General features: G+C 41.3%; 2 protein-coding genes across 4 annotated transcripts; both read left to right on the top strand.

Annotated features, from left to right (window-relative positions):
- Nucleotides 1-1,399: 1,399 nt before the first annotated feature.
- LOC128769687 (CREB-regulated transcription coactivator 1-like) lies at nt 1,400-17,390 on the top strand. Of its 3 annotated transcripts, none has more exons than XM_053883614.1 (15): nt 1,400-1,559; nt 3,794-3,910; nt 4,080-4,201; nt 4,700-4,759; nt 5,045-5,139; nt 5,713-5,777; nt 6,278-6,309; nt 6,731-6,915; nt 7,108-7,172; nt 7,286-7,369; nt 7,956-8,051; nt 8,404-8,508; nt 11,710-11,793; nt 11,864-12,044; nt 12,908-17,390. In XM_053883614.1, the coding sequence occupies exons 1-15, from the start codon at nt 1,434-1,436 to the stop codon at nt 13,105-13,107; spliced, it is 1,617 nt and encodes a 538-aa protein (XP_053739589.1). In that variant the 5' UTR covers nt 1,400-1,433; the 3' UTR covers nt 13,108-17,390. The 3 variants fall into 3 exon arrangements, with proteins under 3 accessions (XP_053739589.1, XP_053739588.1, XP_053739590.1); XM_053883613.1 differs by having other exon boundaries at nt 7,027-7,172; XM_053883615.1 differs by lacking the exon at nt 8,404-8,508 and having other exon boundaries at nt 7,027-7,172.
- A 537-nt stretch (nt 17,391-17,927) lies between these two features.
- crsp7 (cofactor required for Sp1 transcriptional activation, subunit 7) lies at nt 17,928-24,354 on the top strand. The gene is made up of 3 exons (XM_053884278.1): nt 17,928-18,211; nt 20,110-20,184; nt 20,926-24,354. Exons 1-3 carry the CDS (start codon nt 18,140-18,142, stop codon nt 22,603-22,605), a joined length of 1,827 nt encoding a protein of 608 aa, XP_053740253.1. The 5' UTR covers nt 17,928-18,139; the 3' UTR covers nt 22,606-24,354.
- The last annotated feature ends 659 nt before the right edge of the window (nt 24,355-25,013 follow it).

The raw sequence follows: 25,013 nt of genomic DNA, 5'->3' as shown, positions 1-25,013 counted from the left end.
AACTTGTCTATCCGGATGTATTCACCATCTCCTTCACTACATCAAAGGCTGTAATTGAATATGAGAGAATAGAAGACCTACCGCCTGGCGCCTGCTCTTCTGGAGGAATATGTGAGTGAATGAGTCGTTTGCTCTGAAACTTACTTCACTTCCCGCAAGTTCTGCTTTTCTCGGGGTGTGAAACTGAGTAATGAAAAGTGTTAGACCAGGTCTTCTGACAGAAGTCTCCAGAAATAGTAACCAGTTCAACTACAGAAATGTTCGAGTTTCATTTTGAGTCACATGACAGCATTATATTGAATAAATTGAATAAATAAAGCAACAGCGGTGACACAATTCATTGATATTTTATTGAATCTACTTTAATATCTGAAGTTGTGACATTTCATGCAAAATATATATCATCAATAATGATGGTTCAATTTCTTTTCAAAATGATTAATAATTGAGCAGAAAGATCGTGACATAAATTCAGAAGCATGTTGGTCCAGCACGCCCCCTGTCGACAAATATATTCATTACAACAACTTTTTGTAACGATTTTGTGTTTATCCATCCATGATTCTATGTTTTTTAATGTACACTTTACCATTTTATATCTGTTTTAGGGTGGGTTGATGTTCGGATAGAATAAAATAAAGCGTTTTGTTGAAGGATACCGATAAATAAATAAATAAAAATAATCTCTCCTTAATTGTCTTTCAAGAAAAAAAAGATGTTAATTATCTGAGGTTGAGTCTGTGGAGCGATAATCATAATATAGATATATAAAATAACTCGTTCACGGGTGGGAAATTTGAGGCGGGGAAGATAATTCTGTGGAAGTTGTTCCGCAGTCCAGATGTGCGCTGCGCCTCCACACGCCTCCAAACGCGTAAACCTGCTGCATCCAGTCATCATTTAACACAGCGATGGAACCCGGAAATCAAGATAATTGGAATTCAAAATAAACCTGGGATAATATAGTGAAGCTAAATAAAAGAAAAATGTTTTAGAACTGTTTTTGTGAGTAAAATGATTAAAAAAAAAGTCAATTCACATTTTTTAAGTGGTGAACCCCATCTCTCTCGCCCCAAGTTGATCCAGTCCCGGCGACACAATTGGAGGAATAAGTGGAGAAAAATGCGTGAATTAATGGATGCGTTTTTCCATATCAAATCCTTACCAAAAAGTGACCCACCGCGCGATAGTTGGTCTTCTTCCTGTTAGGCAAGCTATGCATGTCTTGTGGCGTTTAGATGAAGATATGTTTTATTCAAACTGCGTAATTAAGACTTTTTTCGCATGTATTGTCTATGATACATAAGGATGATTATTTATATGTATTATTTATGTGTATTTGGCTTACGCTTTTATTTTAAGTACCGGAAGCCGAGCGCAGTCAGCGCGTGCCACTTGACGCTGGCTGGAGGAAAACAGCAGAGGAGCGAAACATGGCGACTTCGAACAATCCGCGGAAATTCAGCGAGAAAATCGCTTTACATAATCAGAAACAGGCGGAGGAGACTGCGGCGTTTGAAGAAGTCATGAAGGACCTGAGCATCACCCGGGCAGCAAGGGTAAACTCGCACGCACGCGTTTTGTTTGTCACACCACATCGAGCTGTCAAATCTGCATCACCGCAGGTAAACAAACACCAAACGACGCTTTCTGCAGCGAAAGTCATGATCTTCTTCTCTGGTCAGTGTCCTGAGTGGAGGCAGCGATTGCTGTCCCCAAAATGGTTCCTATCGTGGGATACTGATCTGTGATTTGACTGATGGATTGTTTCACTAATGTGATAAAGGCTGACTACTACATTTGTTGAGCGTTTCTGTGTCTGTGTTGGTGTTGGTTAACATTCATTCTGAGCATGAAGGTTGGCGGGTGATCTGGGTTTACTACCACGCAGGCCTCCAAAATAAACCTTCGTTGTGTACAAATATTAGGTGTCAATATGAGGCACTTCCATTTTGTGCTACGTTGGATTAATTCCATGGGCTGGTCACTGAAGTTCACAGCAGGGGATAATCTTTTCCCTTCAGTTTTGCCATATTTGCCTCACTGAATTGAACTTATTTATGCCGTGCTTTCTGACCATCTGAAATATCTGCTGGTTGACTGGTCTGAAGTGACCTCAGGTGTGAGTAGGTGAGTGGTTGTACTATAGGTGTGTAAACAGGGCCTCTAGTAGCTAGATCCTCCTCTCTTTGGTGACAGCCTTTTTTCCATGTTGTGCAGAAGTTGTGTGTGGTGTCTCCTATGTTAGCGGGAATCTCCAGTCTCCGTCATCCATGTAAGATACCAAGACTGTTGGGTCTGTAATCCAGCTTCCCTGTTGAGTTCAAAGCAATTTCAGGATTACAAATAAATCTGATTCAAAGTCAGTTTTTCTTCTCTCATGTGGGACGAAGGTCAATCCCGAGTGGGCGACCGGGTTCACTGCAGGTCACATGACTTTTCAGAATAATTTAATCTGCATGTGTTTGGGAATGCGCAGCAGAGGAAGACCTTGGCCTTTGTTCAGGAAATGAATTGTGTGTCATGATCTTTGACCTTTCATTTTAAGAAGCATTAAATGACATTGTTTGAATTTTAGTGGTAGTGGAAGCGCTGGTAGCTACAGCAACAGCAGTAGTATTTATATTCGTTGCTGCAGCAGTAGTGATAGCACTAGTAATAGGAAAACTACTAGTGGTAGTAGTAGGGATTGCAGGAGTAGTCAAAGTAATGTTGCAGTAGTGGTGGGGGAAGAAATACCAGTAGTATTAATAGTAATAGTAGTGGGAGGAGGAGGAGTTGTTAGCTCTTGTGGAGGCTGTAGAAGCAGCAATAGTGGTGACAATAATAGTAAGAGTAAAACTACGAGTGGTAGAAATAGCAGTTGTTGTATTAGTAGAGCCAATATAAAATAAAATAAGTAGTATTGGCGGTGGTAAACAGAGTAACAGAAGAACTTCTAACAGTAGCAGGAGTTGTTGAGGCAGTGTAAGTGGTACTAGGAAGTGTAATTCTGGAAGTGATTGAATAACCAGTAATAATTGTGGTACACTATAGTGGTTTTAATTGTAGTAACAGCAGTGTTCTGTAGTAGCGGTAGTTAGCAGCAGCAGTAGTACAGACATAAGTTATAATACTAAATGTTGTAGTAGCACTGGCAGATATAGTAGTAGTAGAAATGCTAGTATTGTAATTGAGATGAACAGTTATTTTATATTGTAAAAACGTGTCTATATTTCTTCCTATCATCCATTGTTTTCTCTTAATTTGCGGTCTCTTTTGTGGAATTCCAGCTGCCACCTGGTAAATGTTATTCTGCTCCTCTCTTTTTATATAGGCTTCTCTTTGTTCTTCTATCGACAGCGATACTCCCCCTGTGGGTCAGTTCTTGTCTTCCGTGTAACAAAACACGTTCATGTTGTGACGTGAGGTGAGCGTAGAGAACAGGTTGGGGCGAGTCTGGAGACTTGCAGGTCTGCACTGGAGAGACGAAGCATAAAGGTCAGCATGAAGGAGGCAGAAGAGAAGGAGGAGATTCACGCCAGTGTTGATAAAGTAACCAGGCAGTCAAAGCTTTGTGATCACATGGAGTGATGAGGGTGACACTGCAGCAACAAACAATAACACAATAATAACAGTCACATAAATCCTTTCTTTTTATTACAACAGTCGACCAGTTTCGATTTTGGCAAGAAAATATGAAGTAGTAGTAGAGGTAGTTGCATTAAGAAGGCTGTTGCCATAGCATTAGCCGCAGTAGCTAATGTAGTAACATCTTTAGTTGTAGCCCACCTTGTGTTTTTTTTGGTTTCAGCTGCAGCTGCAGAAGACTCAATACTTGCAGCTGGGTCCAAACCGTGGGCAGTACTATGGAGGGTCCTTGCCAAACGTCAATCAAATCAGTAACCACACCGTGGATTTGACTTTTCAGGTGAGAATTCCTTTGAAACCTTGGCTAAATACATTTGCAAGGTGATGTCACTATTCTACTGATAGCTGACAATGTTAGCCATCGTTCATTCACACATTCAATTACAAGTACTTCTCCACTTGCTCTCTTCTTGTACAAGAACATATGCTTTTCCTGTATCTCCTGTCAGAATTCAGACACAAACAGATCGACGCGGCACCATGGCTTGGTGGACAGAGTCTACAGAGATCGGAACCGCATGACGTCTCCTCACCGCAAACCTCTCTCTGTTGACAAACACGGGCGTCAGATATCCTTTTAAATCTGTCACTACTTTTATTCTTCTACACACCAACCCATGAGTCGTGGGGGCAGCACTCTATGGGACGAATCCCAAAGCCCCCTTCATCGACTTTGAGCCTCTCTCACAATCTTCAATACATTTCAGTCGCTTAAATCCAACAACTAGTTCTGACTGAAAGCTAGTGTTTACATGTGAAAGTGGGAGCTAGATTTCAACTGACGTCTTAACACCTACTCGTGGGGAAGGATCGCACTTCCATCCTGCGCCGGACATTCCATTTATTATCCCAATTTACACCAACTATCTCAGTGCACTGCTTTGTTATCACCTCTTTTAATTAGCGTTCACGCTTGCGTGGACTGGCTGGAGAGATGTTAATTCGACTGCTGCCAAAAATAAAAAAATACTAAGAAGAAAGTTGCTTATAGAATCACAGTCAAATCTGTGTTGTTCTTTACATTTATCCTGCCTTCGCTGTGGTGTTTCCTTAACCGGCAGTCTCACATCGACAGTTGTCCATATGGTGCTGTGTATCTGTCGCCACCACCTGACACCAGCTGGAGGAGGTGAGAACCATCCGTTTGAATTGCCCTTTTTTATTAATTGGGATCTAAAATCAAGACATTGGCTCACAAACAAACAGCTCAATTTGAAGCATGAACTATCCTTAAAGAAATGTTAAGTTACCTAAACGTAACTCCAGTTCTATGAATACAGGCAACGCCCTCTAACAGGCTTTGCTATTGGTTACCTCCACTACTACGTCTTGCTATCTGGGGAATAGTAAACTTTACATTTTAATATCTAAACCTCAGTCCAGTCCTGACTAATATTCTGGTGTTGTGTGTCAGGACCAACTCTGACTCTGCTATACACCAGAGCACGCTCACTCCAGTTCAGCAGAGCGCCTTCACCGGAGGATCGGAGGATTTGCAGCCAAAAAGAGGTGAATTTCACTTCCTAAGAAAGTCTCCATACATAGACTATGTTGTTATTGGTACACAACTGTCAGAAGGCATCGTTTCTACAGGGTCTGGATGGTGAAGAGCTTCTCATTTCATCAGTGTTTTTCTCTGTTTTCTCTCTGTGGTTCAGTCGTGCGTCTCCGCTGACTGATGAAAGGGTTTGTGGCTTTGAAGGATGAAATGACTCCAGAGAAAACCAGGAGTCAGAGCCTGAGGACTTTCTCTTCTGGTGGCTTTTTATGCTCGAGATTTTTAATGTCGAGAACCCCTTTGATCAATTTTGGATGGGTTTTCTGCAGCGCTTATTTATTAATCTCCTTCATTCTCACCCTGAATGACCTTTGGTTGCGTTTCGGTTCGGATTAAACTCGACAGCAACGGAAGCCTTTGGAAGTTTAATTGCAAAATGAAAGCTTTTCAATAGGTGTGTCTGGGTTTCTTCTTGTGTTCACTCATTCAACATGAGGTCTTTTTCAAGATGAATGAATGAATCTATCAAAAGTCAGATCTATCAGATCAAAGTCAGATTAAAACCTTTTACATCTCTGTGACAGTTCTTCTTCTGACTGTTCCGGGATCCAATCCGATCAAACAAGAGACTGAAGATGACGGCAAAAAGGTATGTATTTTTCTGTGGATGCGGTGGTCAGTGTTGTCAAACTAGCAGTCGGCAAGATAACCTGTGCAAGCCGGTGCAAATCCTGGTGGTGGGAAACAAATCAACAGTCTGCAGTCCTGACTCCACCACCAGGCCAGGCCAGTAAAGACTACATAGCGGCTTGCCGACTAAGATGTTCACAGACGATAAGAAATGTACTTTAAGGATGAAGGCTTGAAAGGAAAAAAATGATAGGAAAGAAAGACGCTCAACAACGGGAAGTATTTAAACTTCAGCCATGTATTAAAAAATTGTGTAAGTTGTGTTTTTTGTTTCAATTGTTGTGTTGCCGGTTTCAATTATTGAACTGTATTTGGACACTTATTCAGGGCTTTTAAATGACATTTTCATAGATTGTGCCCCTGTATATTTGTTATCTATTGTATTAGGTCTTTATATATTAAATATTGCTATGATTTTACAACACAACTGCATTTAAATCTTTCTTTTTCTCCTTGCAGAGTCTTTCAGGGTCCGAAGTGCCAGGAATTCAGTAAGTTCTTTTTTTTTGTCTCAAGAAGTTTAGTACAAAAGTTATTTCTTCAGTGACTGCTCACCAGGTGAATATGGCTGAAGATAGAAAAAAGTCATTATTATATATTACCTGTCTACCTACATATTACCTGTGAACTAAGTCCCCAAAAGCACTGAAACAGTTGCAGGACAAAACCAAATCCTGTTTTAGGTCTAGAAAAATAATGTTCCTGGTCTGTTACCTGCATCAGCTCTATTTATCATTGATATGTACTGGTGGTTGTTATTGTACAGTTATACACTGAGCGATAGAACACTATACATAGCTGTGTTGTGCAATGGCAGGATCAAAGATTTGAAAGGCTACAGGTGTAGCTTCATTTTGTGCCATTTAAATTTCCCCGCATCCGCAAAGTTCACAACCAGTGTCTGTTTTGCAGCATATTTCCTTCTCCAGATCAGCACTTGACCACTTCACAAAAAGCAGCAGCCCACAACGCTGGCGGCTCTCTGCCTGACCTGACCAACATCCAATTCCCTCCTCCACTGCCCACTCCGCTCGACTCGGATGATGCAGCAGTCGCCTCCTTCAACTCCTCCACCAACTCACAGACGAACGTACAAGGTAGCAGCTCAGTAATTACATGAACGCTCGTGTTAGTCAGCTTCCTTTGGAACTTTTGGAGTTGTGATGGTCGGCAAAAAAAAAACTTGCTGCTTCTCGTGTGGTGGGTAGGAGTTACCAACTCTCAGCCAGTGGTCACCATGGAAACGCAGTCTGGGCAGGACAACATGGTTCCTCTCATTCTTAATGCAGGAGACACCCACCAGCATCAGAGCGTGCAGATCTCGCCCACGTCTCCACCTCTCACTCTTTCTCAGGTACCTGCCCTCGCTCGCCCACTACTACAGAGTTTGTTAAGCATGAAGGATAAATCACTCGTCAGTCCAGATTTAAGAATTTAGTCAGCGTTGACGTCCCTGTTTCCTGATAGGCGGCCATTAATGCCATGAACCTGGAGCAGCAGCTGTCCCAGTACGCCTTCTTCAATCAGCAGCCATCCTCTCAAAGCCAACCTGTGAGTTTGAGCCAAAGAAACTGTGCTGAAGAAACCGTCTTCAGTCCTGAACCAAATTGATTTTGTTTAACTGAAGTAAATATTGACTCACTGGATTATATTTTTACTTCACTTGTCAAAATTCTGGTTCTAGTGGGACACATGCACACGATGTAGGGGTACAAAAACGACTGTTAAATGCAGGTTGAACTGCATGGAAAAACATTTTGAGGAACACGGTATTACAAAAACATATGGGGAAAAAAATCCAACATAATATTTAGGCTTTATGCTTCTACATATATAGCTGTGTAATGTGTAATGGCATGTAGCTTTGATCCTGCCATTACACGACATATATACAGTATATATATCTATATATGTGTATATATAGATAGATATGTAGTTATATCTATCTATATATATAATGACACAGAAAAAGCTTTTCTGTCTTTAAAATTTTACAAAAAGTAAATAGAGGTCTTTGTGTCCCAGGATCACTCTTACTTCATGAGTACAGTACTGTCCGTTGACCTTGTATTATAGCTATAGACAGAGAATATCTATTTCATAAACGTTTATTGAACCCTGTTATGATGCCCCACAGACAGCTCTGGTTCAGCTGCCAACCACTGGGACCTCAAGTTCATCGACAGACAACCAGACGTCCTCACAAACCACCATGACCATTGACATGAGCACGGTGAGTTTGAAGTAGCCATAAAACCCAACAAAGGACCACCAACCTAATATATGTGAAAATAATTTTGCCTTTATTTACCGGACAACTCGAGCAGATATGTGCAGTCATATCTTCTCCTCCTTACCATCTGGTGTGATATTTTGGAACCACCATCACATTTTATTAAGTTGTGTTCATTGACGTATTTGGAGAAAAAAATGTGGCTAAATGTGGTCGAAACTTTTCCTTGTGGCAGAGGCCCCACTAGCATAATGAATGTCAAGGAAACTTGATAGTACTTTATTTCAATACAACTGAGGCCTTCACGTGAGACACACCCCCAGTGTAAATAACTCATATCCTCTTGCATCAGGGCTGCCCCCTCCATCAGTACCGCAGTAGGGTCGGCTCCTCTGCAAATCAGTCTCCAACCTCCCCTGTCTCCAACCACGGCTTCTCACCTGGAGGTTCACCTCAAGTAAGAGCGTGTGAACCCATGAGCCGCTGGTGTGCTCTGTTTCAACGTAACCGTCCCGTGTATCGTATTCCTGTGGTAACCGTTGTCGAGCAGGACCCTGTGTTGACATCAGCAGACCTGGGCAGAACTACTCTGTTTTTATCCATATCTGTTAAAGCAAAGAAAAAAAGAAAGTGTAATAGACCAGTGCCAGTGTACATTTTTAAAAATAATGTTAGCAAGTTATCTGCACTTCCATTTGATACATTGGTATTGGACAATTCAGAAACTTGAGTGGAAGTTTTTAAGTAATATTGAGAAAATATTTTGAGTTTACAGGATCTTCATATATTGTCTTTAAAGTCAGATTGAAGTTAGCTGTCTCATTATAAGAAACTTAGGTTATGGACCTTTGAAAACATTATGAAACCCTTTTGTGACTTTTCAGAGTCACATTAATATTGCAACTTAGAGTAAATAAAATAATGGTTGACAAATATGTCAGGTGGAGGAATTTACTTCAAAACCTACTCTGATTCAGAGAAATAGATTGTCCAACTGATAAATACAGGAAGCGCAGTATCATGGCTGCCATTTCTGCTAAATATCTTGTTTCTACATCTTTTTGTTTTGACAAACTGGACAGTGAAGAGCATCTTGTAAAAATATGACAACTCTCTCTGATTTTAAAACATGAGCTGCAAAAGTCACAGACTGCTGGAGTAACCTTTAAAGTCGGCATGTATTATGTCATTTCTGCTCTTACCAGGCATTTCAAAAATAAATAAATATATAATAAAGAAATGAAGAAAAATACATTTTATAATGTTGAAAAAAAACAACCCTGTAATTTATTAGACTTACATTGCATTACTTTTTTGTCATTTTTTTCATACTTTTTAAATTTAACAATTATCCTTTTTTCTTTGAAAATATCAAATTTTAGTTCTAATGTATCTCCATATTTCAGGTATTGTGTCGCAAAATTCTTTTAAATATTTGAAATATTATTTACATCCTCATTATTGAAATATTTTGTAATTTTATTGCGTTTCTTATGTCGAAATTTCCTTTTTTTCCCAGCAAAGCAGACTGTACCACATGATATCCTGCTGAATATTTTTTCACGTCACATTGGTTCCCCAAAATTTTTCGAGTCGTCATGACACGTTGCTTGTTTTTGAAAACACTTCTGCTTTTTTTTTTTGCTATGGTTACGCCTCTTTAAATATAAAATAATGTTAAATATTTAGTCTGTCTGGTTAGAGGTTTTGGTTGGACCTGAGAAACAAAAAAATCTATACTGACCTTAAATACAAACGTATATATCCTTGATTTTATTGTATGTAAACTATTTTCTTGAATAGTAGCGACAAGCTATTGATGGCGCGGGGCCCGGCTTTGCTAAGTCAAGAGCTTCCTGACTGACAAGTCAAGTCTAGAGTTTAGTAGTTCTTTGCCCAGCTCTGACAGCCAGACATGGACGTGTTGATGTGTCGATGTCATATCGTTGTGTCCCTGGATTTCCTTCTTCTTCTGCTGCTTCTGTGGTATTTGCGTCTCCTCTGTTTACATCCCAGTTCGCAGTGTTTGTGGATCGGATCTGTGTTTACCTTGGTTTTAAACAATACATGGCAGGAAACCTTCAACCTTAAGCTTGTCTCTCATGGCCGGATTTTGACACGGGCCCCTCAAATAAACAGAACGCACCCAAGGTAAACATGGATGCTGTTAATCTGTGCCAGACTCTTTTAAATGCTTATATATGTTGATTGAGTCCAGTTTCTTCTAAATCTCCTTAAAAATAAAGCCTCAAATTCACTCTTCCAAGCAAGCTTTTTCTAAAGTGATTTTTTTTTTGTGCTGTATATGTTTATTATCTGTGTTTTTTAAGGGTTAGCACAGGCACTTTTCCCCCCATTTTTCCTCCATGGGAACACGTGCACATGTGCACTCATAATTCAGTTATAATCCTAGTCCAGGCGCAGCCTGAGAATATGATCTGATTACTCACATCATGGGAGGCCACAATAAAATAAGATTTCTCTCCTCTCACATCCCTTCTTGGTTTGATTTGGTAACCTCCTTCTCTTACTGGTCTCATATTACCTTCAGTTTTCGGCGTCATGGCAACAGCCCCACTATACCTTACCTTTGAGTGAACAGAGAGCCGAGACTCTTTAAGATCTGGATCCCTTAATCCGGTCCACAACTGTGGCTGTTTGTCTTCTGGGAAATCTCCTCTCGAAGCAGAGGAGCTCTGGCTGTAGTCCAAGTCTTTGACAGATGAGCCCCTCCCCTTAATAATGGAAATGCATGCCGACACCTTTGAGCGTCTTGCATCCTCATTTTTCTAGTCTTTTTTTCAGCTTTTCACAACCAAAAGTCATGATGTGATGGTGGAATGACCATTGCTTGGTCAGTTATGTCGGTCACCCTGCAGTAGCAGAAGAGGTCGGAGTGTTGACATGTGTAGGTTCAGGCAGGTTCGTCCTGTGGGAGAGTCTTTTGAGAAACAGACCAGTAACAAACTGATGCTGCCAGTTGACTTAAGTCATCTGTAATGGAGAGCAGTAAAGGAGAGTAAAGGGAGGAAGGAAGTCCCACCACTGATCTAGAAGCTCGTCCTCTCTAAGCCATCAATCTCACAACATCCTCTTCTTCAGCCCTGAACACCAGAGTGTGTAGCATCTGCTCAGCTTATTTTGTATTTGACGTTGCCGCATTTTCAATGGACTAGCTTTAGTAGTCCTGTCTACTAGCTAATATGCTTCCAGGCCCAAAGGCAGGTTTTGGCCTGTGAGAGGGAAACCAGAGTGCAAACCCACACAATCCAGTTTTGCCTCTGGATGGGAGCTTGTTGCTGCAAGTTTTCAGAACTAAAACCCAGACGAATAAGGCAGCTGGACGCGAACTGAGGACCTTTTGTCCTCAGCAGAAGTTTTAGAGTCTAAATGCAGAGGCCACCTACAACTAGCCATGAAGATTATGAGCAGTGATAGGTGAGCCATCGTGACCGCACAGAGGATTCAATTTCTGTGGAAGTTTGTGCTGCAGCTACGACCTTTAATTTGACTGCCAGATGTCAAATAGTCTCTGCTGGATATGATAGCGAACACTGTCCGTTATTATATTGGTTCAGTGTTTAATATGCTGCATATTAAACGTGCTCAATAGCTGGCTGGCTTCTCCTTAAAGGTTTTATTGTCTTTGTTTTTTCAGCATAATTCTATTCTAGGCAGTGTGTTTGCAGACTTTTACGACCAGCAGCTACCTTCCCTCCAGGCCAGCGCTCTCTCGCAGCAGGTACACCCCTGTTCCGTGGTAACCACATGTGATGCTGTTAAACCTGCAACTGTTCATCTTCACCGTACAGTTGGAACATTTCAATATGATGGAGACACCCGTCAGCTCCGACAGCCTTTTCAACCAGACCTCCACCCTCAACTACTCCCAAGCGCTGATGCTGGGATTGACAGGCGGACATTGCAACACGCAAGACTCCCAGCAGCTGGATTACAGTAACCATGGCAACATCCCTAATATCATCCTCACAGGTAATGACTGTCTGCGAGACAAGAGGTTTGGAAGTATTGTAAAGGTTATTTTTTAAAAAAAGAGCACTGTTGAGATTTCATTTTAAATTACCTACTAGTTATTGAGGCAATTTTCGCTAGAAAGTCGCTAGAAAAAGGTCCTACTCACTGGTATGAAAGTGAAATAAATACACTGAACAGTATATTTATTTCATATCATTATATGAGCCTTTTGATGGGCTGGATTTTTTTTCCCAGTCTAGTTTGCTTTTAAAGAAATTTGAGAAGGAATTGTGCTTTGGATTTTGTTCAGAAAATGGAAAAACTTTAAGACTATAATGTTTAAAAAAAATATTGTGTGTGTGTATGTGTGTGGACATGTATTCATATTCTTGTGTGGAGCAATCTTTGACAAGACACTGATCTTATGAGGACATTTTGCCTTGTGGGGACATTTTCAACAGTCAAGGGAAAGCCTCAATTTGAGGATGAAAACGTTAAAATAACTGCGTCATTATAGTTGAGCCTAAGTTTAGTTGAGAGTCCTGGTTCAGGTTAGCCATTTTGTTTTGGATGGTTACGTTTAGGGTGAGAGGCTGGGGAAAGCAATACGGCAATGAGAGGTCCCCACAAGGATAGTGATACAAATGTGCGTGTGTGTGTTGATAAGGGATTGTGTTTCTGTGCAAAACTGCTTCTTGTACACACTTTCCTTCTTTACCAGAAATGAACTCCTACAGCTGATCTGGTTTTAGTGCACTTTACATTACTTTTGAGTTTCCAACTGGATACTTGGAAAAATGGAAAAATTCCAATTATCATCGTGGCACTGGTGACACCCAGATCACCTATCTAACATCACTGTCTTGTTTGCTTGTGGTCAGTGAGTGGAGAGTCTCCCCCCAGCCTGTCCAAAGACCTGGCCGGCTCCTTGTCCTCAGACATCTGCTTTGACATTGACTCCCAGTTTCCCCTGGATGATCTAAACCCACTGACACTCGACGGCCTGCACATGCTCAATGACCCAGACATGGTCCTCGCTGACCCGGCAACGGAGGACGCCTTCCGCCTCGACCGGCTGTGAGACCGCAGGTATGAGAGGGATGGAGTCCAGCAGGAGTCACTTCACATGGACTGTTGCAGTCTGGAGTTTTGTACTGGTCATCAGTTCATTTTTTTAAATATTGATTCTTAGCTTTTATATCAATTGATGCTCCTTAAATATGTGTACAAAAAGGTGCAGAGAAAAAAATAGCACTTAACAGTAACATTTATATACATACAGGTATATATAAAATAGTCTCAGAAAAGAGCACAAATCTCATTGATTTTGTTTTCAGTCTAAATTACTACTAGATTATAACGTGCTATTATAGGTCATAACAAGGTAGTTAGTGAGACTTCAGACAGAGCTGGGCTTGGAACTTTGACTCTTGTTTTAAAACCAGAAAACAGAGCTGAGACAGAAGTCAATACTTTTTGTTCACATGACTTATATCAAGCAGTTTGTCTTCAAACTCAGGCTCTCATGTTCTCCTTTGAACACCAATGAATTTCATTGAGGTTTTGGTTCATATATGTCTTGATTCTTAGACGCTGTGGAAGTTCTTTACCAAACGGCTATAAGTACATTAGCAGGGAGGATCATGCCTCGTACCTATCACAGGAATGCATTTGCATCTGTACTAGTTTTGTGGTAGAGACTTGATCAGTTTTCTACAGCTAGTTCAAAAGAGCTATTTATCTTTTCAACATGCTTCTACCGGGTTCTTTTCTTTTCCTACTTGTGAAAGCCAATGGCCTTCAAAAACCCAGGACTCTTGTGGTGGCTGAATCATGCTAAGTTTGAAATGTAATATGGGTGAATGTGACTCGATAACATCCTGAAAATAGAAACCATTATATTTATGGTGTTTTATTCTAACAATAACACCATAACGATCATGACATCACGAAAGTTAATGGTAGGACCATATTGAAAAAATAAAAATAACACAAAAAATGAAAATTTTGGGTTGCATTTATGTCATTTTGGAAATTTATTACATTCACGAGAAATGTATCTTTGGCTTTGTATGTACTGTACTGTATTTTTGTGCTTTGTTTTTTCGATATATATATATATATATATATTTGGAAAAGACATAGTGGAAAAACAGCATGAAAAACAGAAGAAAATTACATTATACATTACATTATAAATTATACAATAAATTACTAGATTTTACCTCGACGTCTTCAAGGTCAACCATTTTAATGCACTACATGTTTTTTAATTTATTCATTTCAGGCATGAAAACCCCAAACTGAAGTCCATTGGTGTCCACAGTAACCTTCAGTCGTACTGTGATAGTCATAATCCCAAGTGTTTCTCCCTGCATGAGTCAAGCAGGAACTTCTGCGAGTGTAGACCGTGTCCCAAACTCTGTAAATACCAAACCAGGTTCAACAAAATAACAGATCCAATTGATGCATCCATATAGAGAATCACTGTGCGTCCTTGTTTTTGCCTTAATTGCTCCACTCCTGTCAGGCAAAGGAAACGATGATGTAAATAAGATTTCAATATTTGTACGTTCCACCTCTGAGTTGGATTTGATTTTGTGTATATTGTTCTCAGAATGTAGTGGGATTTTCAGAGGGGTGCTATGCAGAGACTGACGCAGCAAGAGGAGCAGAATATACAGGTTTCTTTTTTAAAGATATCCCTTGGTGTTGTTTAGTTTTTGGATACTTCATCTGCCTCTATATTAGAATGGCAGTGTTGATGCAAGGAGAATGTATATCTCGGTCACATCTGGACTGTGTCATCGCTACTTTTCGTGGTACTGTAGGACCAAATATGTGTTTTTGTCCGTCCCGTCAAATTCAGTCGTTTGTTGCTTTGCGGCATTGAAAAAAAAGTCTTTCTCATATCTCACATTGCACTTTATCCTTTTATTTAAGAGCGTCTATATTAAGAACCACACCTGTGACTGTTATGTGCGCTGGACCTGGGAACCCTGTCCAATAAAAGGCCTTCTGTAGAGACGATTTTTCAAAAGTGCTGATGACTGCACTGTTGTGTAACAGAGATTTGATCTTGAGTGAGCCAAAAGAAGATTTGAGGATTAATTCATCTTTTTATTACACTCTCATCAACACTCGTACAAAGTGGTTTCGTCGTTGTATAACAGCATTTTTCCCCCCGCCTCACTCAGAATGTTGTGATAAACGACTTGTTTTTTTAATTGCACGATTGTTTCCCTGGAGCGTGAGAAATGTTTGTCCGTTCCGTTCTCCTCTTTGGTCTGTTTCATTTGACGTGTGTGGGCTGTGTAAGTGCTGGGTGAAGGCTGAGGCAGCATAAATATGATATGTAGGTTTCTTTTAAGTAGAAGCTGTTTGTTTTTACACCACAATATACAGTATGTGCTTATCCGTGTGCGACGCCCACACGGCTGTAGTGTGTCACGGTTGATATATAGTCCCGCTTTGTAAATTGCTGTAAAGTAGAAGACAGTGTTTATGTGCTTTTACGTATTATGATGTCAAAGAAAGAGAATGCACTGACAAAATGCTGTTTCATTGTGGCTCTATATGCGCTGTTTGACATGTGACATTGTTGTGAGTCCAACATTATTGCCGCCCGGGCCTCGGGTTTAGGACCGGCCCTTTAAATTTCACACTCTCAGGTTACTATTTTATTAATCTCATTTGATATTTGGACAAAACTAAAGGTGTTGTTATACATGTTTTACAAGTCTGAGATTCTGTGTGTCCCTTGCTACACTTTCATGAAGGCGGTCCTAAACTTTTGGCCTTGTCTTTCTTAAAATGATATTTATTATGTTTTTAGTCCAAAAAAAAAACTGCAGCTTAAGATCTCATTTCAGGCCCAACAGGTTAATTGTCCTCCACTGTTGTAGAATACACTTAATATATTTGTCTATCATTTATTTGTTTGGCCTGATGATAATGCTGGTTGCTTAAATATTTAAGATCGACAATCTCTATTCCACCCTAATACAGTGATTAAATAACTTATTTTAACTTAGATCTTAACTTAAATATTTTTAGAAGAGATGTACTTAGATATGATATGTTTTAGACAGTTCCACTAAACACTGACAAAATAATATTAAATAGTACTGAATTAGCATTCTATAAAACAGCTAATGTCATGCCTTTTATTTTCCTTTCAACCACTTTCCCCATCGAACAGCGTACTACAGAAAAAATGACATTTAGTATTTAGTATAAACTACGGCGGAAGCAGCCATTTTAAATCTGACAACCGCGTAAACAGTGACACTAAGGTCGTTAAAAATATACATAGCGTAAATGCTCTTTATACGTTAGACAGCTGACACCAAGTGGTCGACTCAAGTACTGCACGGACAGTGTGCAGCGCAGTGACCGTTAAGGCCAGGCAGGTGACATTGTGACGACATTCGACGCCACATCTCTGACAGATAAGATTCCATATCTGATAAGGTCTTCGTGTCACAGTACCATAAATGAAGTGAGCTCAAGGGTTCTTGCTAATTATTCGAAATGTTATAACACCAAAATGAAGTCAATGACATACACATTCTGAAATGAAACATCAGATTTCATTTAGATTTAACGCTGCGCTGGTGTCGACCACACGCCTGTTAAACAGCCATTTGGCATATGATTTTTATTATCTTAAGGAATTGTGTTTTTTGGTTTTTGTTTTTTTTGCTGAATTATATTATGGAAAGATAATATTTTATGACGTAATTTATAAGATATCGAACACATTAATCGATTTATCAGGTGAAACAAAATCTTGTGGAGCATTGTCTGTTTTATTTGTATTTTATTTTAGTATACTTGGGAAAAGTGTCCTGTGCTGTGTTTACTTTATTTGCCGGTCTGTGTTTGTGTCATAGACCCACTGTCAAACACTTTTGAGAAAACACTTTTTTTTTTTTGTATCACAAACGTTTAAATATCAAAAGCAGGTGGGTGACCGTTGCGTTCTGAAGAGCCTCATGGACGCCTCACATACAATGGCAGCTAAATTGTTGTATACTTTGTTTTACAGTGATACTAACACTGAATGTGGATGTGTTTTAAGAAAATACAGCATATGCAAGATTTTGCAACAAAGCTTGGCTAGTTTTTTGAACTGACCCTTTAAAATGACTGGCTTCATTGTTCTTTAAGATTAGTTTTGGTTTTTTTTCTACTTTTTGCTGTACAATAAGATGAAATGAACCCAAGTTGGCTGTAAATGTGAGCATTATAAAGACATACAGCTTCTGTTTTGACTGTATCTGATGTATTTTTCTCGTGTGAAAGCTTTTGTCTTTGAATCTTTGCTTTATTTGTACATGAATGAAAATAAAATATATGTGAACATGCAGCGATGTCATTGTGAATTATACAGTGAAGCACACTCATGTAAAAAAAAAGTCGTACTGAATATGATTAAAACACTGCATAGCAGTGCATAATTTGCTTATTCACAAAAGAAATCAATTATATTTATTGAACACTACATTTCATAAAGGACCTCACAACTGTTCTTCGCACTGCACCTTTTCAAACTCTGTATAATGACTGGATGTAACAACTTTGGATCCACGTTACATAATAGATATACAAATATATAATGTCATGTAAACCAATGTATCAGAGGAGACTGAGGCCCACATTCATTCCATTTATGAGTCAGTCACGCAGGTACAGATGCTCAAATCTCCTCCGGTGGGTGGGACGTGCTTCCTGGGTGGATGGGAGCTCCTCCAGCCCGGAGTGAAGTCGACATTATGACTTCGTTTTGAAATCAATGCCCGATTTCCATGTGCAGGTGCAGCTCAGGGATGTTGACTCGGGTACGTGCAGACGTCAGAGCGCATACATTGTTACCCAGCATGCACCAGGAGGCCATCGGGGATCCAGCAGCTGGTAGTGAGTTACCAGAGCAGTCAACACACACACACACCTCAGACTCCATGTGAGGCGAACCTCGTCGTCTTCCTCTCAGGCGACGCAGAAATATGCTGTGCGGACGCCTCAGCCCTCACCACAGCGGCTTTTGAGTCACTATTGTCTTGATTTTGGAGGATTCCTCCCTCCATCCTCCGGTTCGTTCCAGACGGGCAATGACAACGGTCTCAGCAACCCCGCAGCAGATGAGGGACCGGCTGCTGCAGGCCATCGACAGGCACAGCAATGTGAGTAGGGCTAGCTAGGTAGCTTTTAACCGCACATTTGAGTCAAACCTCCACCTGTAGCACAAGTTTAATCACCTACATTGGATAAGAATCGTCGAATTGCTCGGTTGACAGTCGGAACGCTGAGTTAGCTTCAGTTCAAACAGGCTGAAGCTTGGTCTGGTAGCATGCTAAATGCTAACGTAGCCGCTTTACCAAGCGGGTTTAGCTTTTTCTATGGCACATTATGTAAGACGGGTAATCCCACTTAACACTAGAATTATTAAAATCGCATTGCCATACGTGTTGCCCGGCGAAGAGCAAGTGGTCGTCAGCAACTATATTGACCGTAAAAGTGAAGTGTTGCCCAAGTGTGGGGAGTCGGTGAGCTAACTTAGCACATACAGCCGGAGCTGCGTTTTAGGAAATAGTCAACGTTTAGCCAAGCGGAGAGGAAAGGATATCAGTTGCCGTATCTACTAAAACGGGAAAGTTGGTCACTTTTTAGGAGTTTCTAGGCTGCTACCCTGGTGGGGCAATTCGGGGTAACGTGTCCTTCTCTGACACTTGGCATTGCAACTTGGTCTCTAACCCCCAATGCCAGTTCTGCGTTCTCCACTCACCCGTCCGCTTAAATGTGCGTTTGTTGAAGCAGTATCACCACTAAATTAAACTAAACTGTTAAATTGTTGTAGTGCATGTATGTATGTGTCATATATTTTGTTAACATGTGTATAATAGCGCCTGTATATTAGTTCATGCCTGTGAAACAGATTTGTCTTTCATTGGTAACATTGCTACATCCGAAGGTTTCATGGTCTTCAGCTCCTTCAGATTCTGTCCGTGGCTTTTTTTAACCATTATTTCGAGTAATTGTGCTATGTGGAATGAAATGGCGTTTTATTACTTCTGAGCAAATGTGCAGCCACCATGAGAGCCCAGTTATTTACATTATACTGATTGAGTTTGAATCCACTTGTAGAGACAATCCCCTGAAATATTGCTGTGTAGAGGTCACTGGAGAAAGTGTTAAATTAGTATAGAACTCTGCACTTTGATATTAAGAACCGGAACATTTAGTTGACTTGCTTTAATCACAATTTTTCCCCTGATAATTCTAAGACACAGGAAATGAATTCAGGCCCATCTACCGACACCCAAGATGACATTTGATTCACCGTTGGTTCAAAATAACAACACAACGCTGATAACTGCTGAGACTGGGAATTTGAGATTTGATTTCACCAAGTTACTCACACAAGCCAACTTCATGGAAGGACCCATGTGTCAAGTAGTTTTTGCAATATGTCCGCAATTTTGGTCGACTAGTCACAGTCTACCTGAACGATTCGTCGGCATATGACGTGTGCGGGTAGTGTTGTAAATAGTATTTGGAAAATAATATGTATAATGTGTGTTATAGAACCTGTGCCTTTTGAAATTTGAGGTTTGAACTTGAATTGCTCAAAATGAGGTCTGGAAGGTGCATGTTCTTTAATGTGCGCTTCAAAATGGCGCCACATGTCAGACATTGTGGGTTGCGATGGTCCCACTGCCTTTTCTCGTCTTAATGCAGATTGTGTGAGGAGAGCGATGATGCCATGACTAGTCGACTAATGAATTTGTCTGCAATAATAGTCGATTATAGGTGTATGCAGTATTGTGTTTTGATTACTTGTTTGCACCCTACTGTGTGTTCTCAGAGCTCCTGTGTCAGTGAATTTCTCCTTTGACATTCATAAAGTCTATCTTACCTTGACTCGCTGTCGCTGCAGCCCTAATTTGCCAGTAACTTTGCATCTTTACTGGAATACAGATTGGTTAACTTACGATATGAAAGGAAATGTGATCAGAATGCATCTGACACAACGTGAAACTTAATTTTGTTGTTTGCTTAACCTTTTGTCCTCCCTTTTCAGATATGCAACATGGTGGTTGTACTGGAGGTTATCACCTGTCTTGAAAAGTATCCTATCACCAAAGAAGCACTTGAGGTGGGACTCTGTTTTGGTTTGTCATTTGTGTCTGGGTCTTAGGAATGTCCTGACTTTTCTAGCAACCAAGTGCTGAGTACTGACTTTTGAATATTTGCCTATAACAGTTTGTGTAATTAATAATGCCACAACAACCATCTTAAGTCAGGATTTAAAAAAAAAATCTCCATGTTCCCTGAAGGAACATGACACCAATGTTAAAACATTTCAATGAATTGTTTCATGCTAAAACGTGAAATGATTTCATGTTTTAGCATTTAAAGTTTAGCCTGGGCAAAGTCTGCATATGCTAATATATAAGATCTTGGTACTGACTACTGGTGGGTGTATACTGTATTTCTTAGGGGTTATGTTCCTGGACCGCATGTAAATCCGCTGAACTAGCTGCACGTCCACCGCACTAGCATGTCTGGATTTGTGTCGGGTTTTACACAGCGCAGAGCTCCCGTCCATGTCCTCCTGTTCCAGTTGCTCTTTTACAGTAAAATTAAGGCATTTTCCTGGATTCATGTCACTCTTCATGGTCTGTTTTCCTTTCTGAACGATCCTTTGTGGCGCACTGAGGTCAGCCATTGTGCTGCGCATTAGGTAGTATATTCATTACTGTAGGTATCCGTCATGAGCGACTATATGATGAGTACAGGAAAATGGGCAGTGTCTGTGTAAGTGCTAAGGCTCTATCGGCATCGGGGCGTCCCTACTGGTTTTACTTTACTTCTGACTGGATGCTCTTTTCTGCAGGAAACCCGGCTTGGAAAATTAATAAATGACGTGCGAAAGAAGACCAAGGATGAAGACCTTGCGAAGCGTGCAAAGAAACTCTTGCGGAACTGGCAGAAGCTGATCGAGCCTGGACCGACTGTCAACGCCACCCTACCTGGCTCTACTAATGGAAGCTCTCATCCCTGTCGAACGGACACCTCCCCGCCTGATGTTTCGGTTTCAGGGAAGGGTGTCCCTGAGGTCAAAATTAGAAATGATGTGCACAACACGTACTCTCCAAAAGCTGAGAAGTCAGGCAGCCGGAAGCGCAGAGCAGAGAACAGAGACAGTGGGGTCTATTTGCCAGAGAAAATCTCCAAGATGTCGTATGATAATTCTGTTTCGCCACCCCCAACCAATGGGATTGCAGGAAGCCCGGACACTCTCCCCGACCAGGAGGTAGTCCCGTCCCCAGATAGATCTCGGGTAGAGCACCTCGACAACGATAAGATCAACAGAATTCCAGTGAATGCCGTCAAGCCTCGCCCCAGCTCCCCAGGAATGGCCAAACTGCCGAGCACATCATCTTTAAGTAAGGTTGCCGTCATGCAGCAACAGGCTCGGTTGGATGATGGCGGTGGAGGAAGCTGTTATCCAACAAGAAGTCCTCGCGGACTCACTGCCAGTCCGAGGAGTGCGAAACCAGACAACTCGGTCAAGCGCTCCGCAGCGTTCACACCAAAAGGAGCATCTGTTCATAGTCCTTCTAGTCGGAAATCTCCAATGCCTTCGTCCCAGCCTGCTTTCTCCCCGGCTCAGTCTTCGTACGCTGACAAGCTGCCACATGCTTCTCACAGGTCCGCAATGCACTGGTCCTCTTCTACAGATGTCCAATCTCATCGCTCACCCCAAGACCCGTCGGCGTCATTGGAATCCCCATCGTCCTCTCCTTCTCCTTCCCAACCCCTTAATAACTCAGAACTCCACAGGACTGTGTCGGAGGCACCAGCGGTCGGGTCCGATGACACCGAAGGGACACCCATGTCCAACCTGGATCTCAAAAGGAGAAAATACCGGCCTCGGGACTATTCTGTCAACTTAGATGGACAAAAATTTGAGGACACAACTAAGCCAGTGAGGTTAAAAGAACGTAGACTCACGTTTGACCCCGTCACCGGGCAGATCAAACCCCTGGTACATAAAGAACCATCTCAGACAGAGGACGCCCCTTCCCCTTGTCCCACTCCTGAACCTGCTGAGTCTAGGCAAAGGACTGATATCGCTCAGCCTGCTGCCCCAGTCACAACCCCAGGTCCCAGTCCGAACCCTTTTTGTCAGACAAACTGGAACGAGCTGTCTAGGAATGAAATAATCCAGTCCTACTTGAACCGTCAGAGTAATGTGCTCACCTCCTCTGGGGTTCAGGCCCCGAGCGCACACTTTTTCATGTCAGAGTATCTGAAAAGGGAAGAAAAAACTGTCACCGAAACGAGAAAGACACACGTGTTGCAGACGGATAGTTTTGTCGGGGATTTACCCGGCGTAAGTCGAGAGGTGACGGACGAGGACATGGACAGGATACACACTCAACACTGGCCGGGGGTGAATGGTTGTTTGGACACTAAGGGGACCTGGTATGACTGGACAGAGTGCATATCGTTGGACCCTCATGGGGATGAAAGCAAATTGAACATCCTGCCATACGTTTGCCTAGACTGAGGGTTTGGGAAGATTCCTTCCCTTTCCACTCCCGTCTCTGTTTGAGACCAGATTCTTTGTGATTTTTGTTTGTTCACTGTGAGTTTGGCAAGTCCCAGGCCTGCTAAACTCCCCCTCCACACCCATATCTCCTCCTCCTCCTCTTCCTCTTCCTAATCTATTGATTTTTGGTACAAACCGGTAAAAAAGGAAAAAAATTGAAAGACTAAATTGAGTTTGTGATAACAAGGGCTGGTTTTGAATTATTTTACAAAGCAAACGCCACAGAACGATGAGGCCTTAGTTGTGTAGCACCGCTACTAAAAAGTCATCCTTTGTAACCCAAAGCAAATTATGTGAATTTTTCATATTCTGTATTCTACAGATGTTTCAGGCTTAATTGGATAATGATTTTTCACCTTTTGATATTGAATGAGGATTTGCTATGTAGAACTATACTAGTGTGAAGGCTGGGGTTTAGTTGTCCTGCCTGGACCGCCCGTGTTCTTGCCCAGAGAGTGGAGTTCGCCCAGCACACACCGCTCATCGTGTTGAGAGAGGAATACTGGAGCAGTTTTTGGCGGCTACAAGAAGCTTTATGTGAAATATAAAAGAGTAAATTATAAATTTGTTAATGTATACATCTATTTATTTTTTCTTTTTTTTTTTTTTGACCAGTGCATTTATGGAATGTCCATCCACACAGGTGTTCAAAAACCGTCATTTGCCTCTTCACTTTTTCTTTCGCACATCGGTTCTTCCTGCCTTGTTCTTAAGAAATAGTTCTTCTCACCATACATTCCACTCACCTTCAACCGTCATAGCTCTTCGTCACGCTGCTTTAGATCTCAGTTATTGCACCCCTTTTTTTTCCAAATTAAGAGCACTCAAATTTCAGTTGGTGACAAATGCGGAAACGTGGTAAATTGCTTACTCAGCATTTTATCTTGCTGTACGTCCATTGAGCTCTTTGGGAAGCCGCCAGTAGTGTTTTGAAGACAGCGAGGTTCACTGTACCAGTCAATGCGTGTATGGATTGGCAACTTCACCAAGTCAAGATTTAGGTGTATCAATGACCATCCTACTCCAGTCGAGTGCAGTACTTGAATCATGTTAGTTCTGCATGAATCCTGGTGTGAACGTACATCATTGCAGTCTCCCCTCACTTTTTGTGTTTTTGAAATTGTCTTTTCAGTTTGTATTCTGAACACGATCATCAACATGGTTGTGCGTCCTGTTCATCTCTGACCATTGAAGTTACATTTCTATTTCAGTCAGTATTTTGGAGACGATTAAAGTTCTTGTAGCTGCTTTAAGGTTTAGGAAACATACGGTAGCATCGTACTTGACTCCTCTATCCCTTTACTCTCTCTGGTTTCCACACTTTTTTGCAGCTTCTATTTTCATGAGTCCACTCCTTAATTCATCCCTACCAATGTGCCTTGGTAAACGGTAAATCTGGATTTGCTTCCGCGTAGAACACATTTGTCCTTGGAGCTGGAAGTGTGAGAGTTCTGAATTCCGAGATCAGTATGATGCTGGTTTATGCACCGTCAATGTTACTTTATTTTTGAAGCACTGATGGAGGGTGCGGGTGATGGAAAACTGCACAACACCACAGCTGGCAATAAAGAGAAGTGCTACAATCGCTTGATTTAAAATCTGTGTTGTGGAGTTTGGACAGGGGCATCCTTCTTTGTTCAGTGTTTAACATCTCTCAATTGTTTGAAAAATAAAGTGATCTAATTCTTCAGCTTCAGTGTGTGTCTGAGGGTGCGTCAGCTCCTCTTTAGTCCGCTGTATTGACCTGTCCTGCCATAAGGGGGCGCACATTGGCCATGTGTAATCGAAGAATGTGGTTTGATTCTGTGACGTCACTATGATCTACTGCCACTGGAATTGCTTCCAGGCTTGACTCGTTTCAGTGATGTCACTTGCATTAGTCAGCACACTGACGTCACCATGTACTGATATGAGGTTGAGTAATGGTGTCGGCACACGACACAGCTGCATGATGCAGTCATCTGCTTCCTCCAGAAGCTGCTGTGAGCAAGCACCTGTCTGGGACTGAGAACACCTGGTTGACCCGACTAAACACTTCTGTCAGGTTAAAACCCTGGAGGGAGTTGAGAAACAACACCTGGTCGATTCCCTTCTGTGCGTCTTGATTTACAGAATAAAGGGTCTAAAAGTGGCTGGTAGAACTCTGTGTATACTCCACATCTACATATATACATATGTAGATGTGGAGTATACACAGAGTTCATATTATTTGTGTTTACTTCTAACCATGACATTAAGAACAGTGATTCTGGGGTTTTCAGTTGTAGATATTTTTTTTCTAATTCGTCTGATCGGGACAGGGTCATGACCCTGATGTGAGCTTTATACTACTATTGAATGGAAATTTGAACCTAGTGTTCACAGGC

Source organism: Synchiropus splendidus, chromosome 13 (genome assembly GCF_027744825.2).
Source record: "Synchiropus splendidus isolate RoL2022-P1 chromosome 13, RoL_Sspl_1.0, whole genome shotgun sequence".
NCBI lineage: Eukaryota > Metazoa > Chordata > Actinopteri > Syngnathiformes > Callionymidae > Synchiropus > Synchiropus splendidus.
The sequence above is the reverse complement of the archived record's forward strand: the minus strand, read 5'-3'. Positions and strand labels throughout refer to the sequence as shown.